Source organism: Tachysurus fulvidraco, chromosome 12 (assembly GCF_022655615.1).
Source record: "Tachysurus fulvidraco isolate hzauxx_2018 chromosome 12, HZAU_PFXX_2.0, whole genome shotgun sequence".
Lineage (NCBI taxonomy): Eukaryota > Metazoa > Chordata > Actinopteri > Siluriformes > Bagridae > Tachysurus > Tachysurus fulvidraco.
This window is the reverse complement of record NC_062529.1, coordinates 27781255-27786881: the sequence shown is the minus strand read 5'-3', so window position 1 is coordinate 27786881 and position 5627 is coordinate 27781255. Positions and strand designations below refer to the sequence as shown.

Below are 5627 nucleotides of genomic sequence, written 5' to 3'. Positions count from 1 at the left end.
ACACACACACACACACACACACACACACAGGAAGCAGGAGCGTGGTCAATGCTGTAGGTAAAATGCGGAATGGAGTTTAATTTATTAGGGACTTCCTCCACAGATGTTGCTGTATCCTGTAACACCAACCAGCAAACACACAGACGTCATTCTTTGACAGTCGCTTTATTTAGGACATCACAGCATCCAAACATACACACGTTAAGCGTCTAACAGTGGTGAGCACCCATAGCTCTTCACAGGCTTTTAACAGTGCCAAGACATTTTGTTACTGCCACCTGCTGGACTGTAGCGCCAGAACATTTTTTCATCATATCTTTAAAAGTTTGAACCGCTCGTTCTGCCAAACCATTAGATGAAGGGTGATATGGTGCAGACGTAACATGATTTATTCCATTCTTAAGCAATATTCGGACGGGATTAGTTTTAATCAGTTAGTGCTTATCAGTTAGTTTATTAATTAGTGCTGCTACAGTCCATACAGGGTTACCAGATTGGGCTCGAATCTGCGACTAATGTTTTTTATTTGTTTTTTTAATCGTATTTTGCAGCACATATTACACTGTGATAGTGCGAGTAAATCAGAACGTGATTGGTTGGAGGTAGACCGTGCCACGATTGGTCAGCGCCACGAGACCGTTGTCCGATTGGCTGGAGTAGACGGTGGGCGGAGTCACCTATTTGTGGATTCTTGTGCACGTCTTGACGTTAGAAATGTTTCAAATCCACAAATGTACAGAACGCGATTCACTAATGAGCAGGAAGACATTCGCAAATAAATACAATTTATAAATATTTTTTATTTGCAAATCCCATTTTATTTATTTGTGAATTTCATTTCTTTTTGTGAAATTTGTAAAAATATTTGTGAAACTCTTTTTATTTGTGGATCATAGTGTATTTATTCAGAATAACGAAACAATTCTGACCCCATACAGTACTCACTAAACTGATGTGTGTGTGTATGTGTGTGTGTGTGTGTGTGTGTGTGTGTGTGTGTGTGTGTGTGTGTGTGTGTGTGTGTGTGTGTGTGTGTGTGGAGTGTGTGAGTAGTGTGTGTGTGTGTGTGTGTGGTGTGTGAAGTGTGTGAGTGTGTGTGAGGTGTGAGTGTGTGTGTGTGTGAGTAGTGTGTGTGTGTGAAGTGTGTGTGTGTAGTGTGTGGAGTGTGTGAGAAGTGTGTGAGTAGTGTGTGTGTGGAGTGTGTGAGTAGTGTGTGTGTGTGTGTGTGTGTGTGTGTGTGTGTGAGTAGTGTGTGTGGAGTGTGTGTGTGTGAGGTGTGTGTGAGTAGTGTGTGTGTGTGTGTGTGTGTGTGTGGAGTGTGTGTAGTGTGTGTGTGGAGTGTGTGAGTAGTGTGTGTGTGTGTGTGTGTGTGTGGAGTGTGTGTAGTGTGTGTGTAGTGTGTGTGTGGAGTGTGTGAGTAGTGTGTGTGTGTGTGTGTGTGTGTGCGCGAGTGTGTGAGTAGTGTGTGTGTGTGTGTGTGATTAAGCTTCTCACACTGACTCGTCACTGTAAAGGCTTTATGTTTGTAACATTATGAAGCGTGACAGAGACTCACTGTGTGAACACCACAATGTTATGAACTTTAATGCTGGCCATGGTGCAGAAAGCACTGTGAGAACAAAAAAAAACAAACATCAGTCACACACACACACACACACACACACACACACACACACACACACACACACACACACACAGGCTAAAACATTAGCATAAACTAAGCGACTCAGTTGCTAAATTTGAACTCAGTAGTAGCAAAAAAGTAAAAATGAACTCACTATACGTAGGACAGCGACCCGCCGATCTCCACATTCACAGTGAAGTTCATCTGCACAATAAACACACACAGGATCACGTACACAACAGTCTGTAGGTGTGATTCATCTACACAATAAACACACACAGGGTCACGTACACAACAGTCTGTAGGTGTGATTCATCTGCACAATAAACACACACAGGGTCACGTACACAACAGTCTGTAGGTGTGATTCATCTGCACAATAAACACACACAGGGTCACGTACACAACAGTCTGTAGGTGTGATTCATCTGCACAATAAACACACACAGGGTCACGTACACAACAGTCTGTAGGTGTGATTCATAAACTGATTTGTAACCCTTCTCCTGTATCGGTCTGTGACTGACCGTGCCTACATGATCATCTCTGACCGACCCCTCCCCTACTCTCATCTCTTACTGACCCCTCCCCTACTCTCATCTCTGACTCCGCCCCCTTACCTGTCTCTGGCTTAGTGGTTGGATTCTGATGATGTTGTCAAGCTGCTGAGTGCCAATGACCGTCTTCATGTAGAGAACCTGACTGCTCACGCTGTCCACCAACACGGTGAAGAAGTTCCAGTTGTTAAACTTCAGGGCATTCTGAGAACACGCCCACAGCCACGCCCACAGCCACGCCCACACAAAGAGACAGGTTTTTAAATCCCACATTTGCTTATTATTTAGTTTAAAACACACAACACTTTCTCTCAATCTGAAACTTTCTCTATAAAAGCGATTGTTAGAGATTTTCATTCATTCTATTCAAGTTTATTTGTATAGCGCTTTTTACAATAGACATTGTCTCAAAGCAGCTTTACAGAACATAAACATAAAGCAGAAGGTAAACATAATTAATGATAAAGGAAATAACGAATAATAAAAGAAATAAGAATTAACAGAATAAAAATTCTAGATTATTATTAGATGTATATAGTTCACAGTGTGTATGTATTTATTCCCCTATGAGCAAGTCTGAGATGACTCAGGCAGCAGTGGCAAGGAAAAACTCCCTTAAATTGGTAAAGGAAGAAACCTTGAGAGGAACCGGACTCAAGGGGGAACCCATCCTCATATGGGTGACACTGGGGTGTGATTGTAATATACAGTCAAACAAATGGTGTATTGGTGTGAGGTTTAAGGACTTCTGATCTTCTGAGTACCACAAAGTCTAACTGGAGATGTCTCAGGATTCTTAGAGTCGGCCTCGGCTCAGTGGATGTCCAAAGGCTTCGTCCCACAGAGGACGATGGGAGCTGGTACAGTGTCTGGATGCCTCGGGATGGGTACAAAGAGAAAAGCAGTGGAAAGGGATTAACATATCTGCCGTTCATAAAAATGTGCTGGTCTGATGTACTGGTGCATGATATTATGGGATGTATTATGTGTACGCCTGACTGAAGAGATGAGTTTTTAATCTACATTTAAACTGGGAAAGTGTGTCTGAGCCCCGAACACTATCAGGAAGACTATTCCAAAGTTTGGGAGCTAAATAAGAAAATGCTCTACCACCTTTAGTAGACTTAGATATTCTGGGAACTACCAAAAGCCCTGAGTTTTGTGATCTCAGAGAGCGTGAAGGATTGTAACGTGTTAGCAGACTAGTTAGATACATGGGAGCTAAACCATTAAGAGCCTTGTACGTAAGTAGCAGCAGTTTGTAGTCAATTCTATACCTAACAGGTAGCCAGTGTAGAGATGATAAAATTGGGGTTATATGGTCATACTTTCTTGTCCTAGTGAGAACTCTGGCAGCTGCATTTTGGACTAACTGTAACCTATTTATTAAAGATGCAGGACAACCACCTAGTAATGCATTACAATAGTCCAGTCTAGAGGTCATGAATGCATGAACTAGCTTCTCAGCATCAGATACAGACAGGATGTTTCTCAGCTTGGCAATGTTTCTAAGGTGGAAGAAGGCTGTTTTGGTAGTATGGGCGATATGATTTTTAAAAGACAAGTTACTGTCTAGTATAACACCGAGGTCTTTCACTGTCGAGCTACTTGTAATAGTACATCCCTCTAAATGGGAGTTAAGTTGTGAGAGTTTATGTGCACTGGTTTTTGGACCTATGAGTAGTATTTCAGTCTTATCGGAGTTTAACAATAGAAAGTTGCAGCTCATCCAGTCTTTTATCTCTCTAAGGCACCGAGTTAATTTGGACACTGTGGCTATTTCATCTGGTTTTGATGAGATATATAACTGTGTGTCATCAGCATAACAATGGAAACTAATCCCATGTCTTCTAATAATGTTCCCTAATGGAAGCATGTATATAGAGAAAAGCAGAGGTCCTAGAACTGATCCTTGAGGGACCCCATAATTAACTGGTAGTAAACTGGAGGATTCACCATTTAATTCTACAAAATGGTATCGGTCAGACAGATAGGATCTAAACCAGCTTAAAGCCTGACCATGAATACCTGTGTAATATTGTAAGCGATCTAGAAGAATGTTGTGATCTATAGTGTCGAATGCAGCACTAAGGTCAAGTAGAACTAATAGTGTCATACAGTCTTGGTCCGAAGCTAAGAACAAGTCGTTTGTAACTTTAACAAGTGCAGTTTCTGTGCTATGATGGGGCCTGAAACCTGACTGAAACTCTTCAAGGATGTTGCTCTCCTGTAAGAAGGAGCTCAGTTGAACAGACACAACCTTTTCAAGTATTTTAGACATAAACGGGATGTGTGAGATAGGTCTGTAATTTGATAGTTCATTAGGGTCTAAGTTAGGTTTTTTGATGAGTGGCCTAATAACTGCCAACTTAAAAGACTTCGGGACGTAACCTAAAGATAACGAGGAGTTAATGATATTAAGAAGAGGCTCACCAGCTTTATGTAACACTTCTTTCAGTAATTTAGTTGGGATGGGGTCTAGTGAACATGTTGTTGATTTAGCTGTAGTAATAAGTTTATCTAACTCTTCCTGTCCTGTACTTGTAAAGCTGTGTAAAGCCTTAGGTGAGATTGTGTCACTGGTTGCTCTCATATGTTGGGCGTCACCTATTTTATTCCTGATACTTTCGATTTTATCAGTGAAGAATCTCATAAAGTCCTCACTACTGAAATGTGATGGAATAGTGTGTTCAGATTTCTGATTTTTTGTTAAACTAGCCACTGTGCTAAATAAAAACCTGGGATTGTTCTGGTTATTTTCTATGAGTTTGCTCAGGTGCTCAGCCCTAGCAGCTTTTAGAGCCTGTCTGTAGCTGGACATACTGTCCTTATACGCAATTCTAAACACCTCTAATTTAGTTTTTCTCCATTTCCGTTCGAGGTTACGGGTTTCTCTCTTGAGGGTGTGAGTGTGACTATTATACCATGGTGCAAGTGTTTTATCTCTAACCTTCTGTAATCTGACTGGGGCAACAGTGTCTAATGTGCTAGTGAATATAGCGTCTATGCTGTTAGTCATTGCATCTAGGTCGTTTGAGTTTGAGGGTACATTAAGAAGTCCAGACAGATCAGGCAGGTTGTTTGTGAATCTGTCTTTGGTGGTCGAAATAATGGTTCTACCGAGTCGATAACGTGGTGAGACACAGTTAGTCTGTTCTATAGGTAGTGTGTACATTATAAGGTAATGGTCTGTGATGTCATCACTTTGGGGTATGATATCTATATCAGTGACCTCTATTCTGTGTGATATTATTAAATCTAGTGTGTGGTTACGTCGGTGAGTTGCACTAGTGATGTTTTGTTTGAGCCCAAGTGAGTTTAGTAAGTCCATAAATGTGAGTCCTAAAGCGTCGTTTGTGTCGTCAACATGAATGTTAAAGTCTCCTACAATTAATGCTTTGTCAAAGTTAACTAATAGGTCTGAGAGAAAATCTGTGAATTCTCTA

General features: G+C 41.2%; 1 protein-coding gene across 1 annotated transcript; it reads right to left on the bottom strand.

The window, feature by feature from the left end:
* Window positions 1–1501: 1501 nt before the first annotated feature.
* Window positions 1502–2469, bottom strand: LOC125146067 (transmembrane protein 106C-like). Its single transcript, XM_047821808.1, has 3 exons — window positions 2245–2469; window positions 1779–1828; window positions 1502–1609 (listed from the first exon to the last, which is right to left on the bottom strand). The coding sequence occupies exons 1-3, from the start codon at window positions 2452–2454 to the stop codon at window positions 1552–1554; spliced, it is 318 nt and encodes a 105-aa protein (XP_047677764.1). The 5' UTR covers window positions 2455–2469; the 3' UTR covers window positions 1502–1551.
* Between the last annotated feature and the right edge of the window lie 3158 nt (window positions 2470–5627).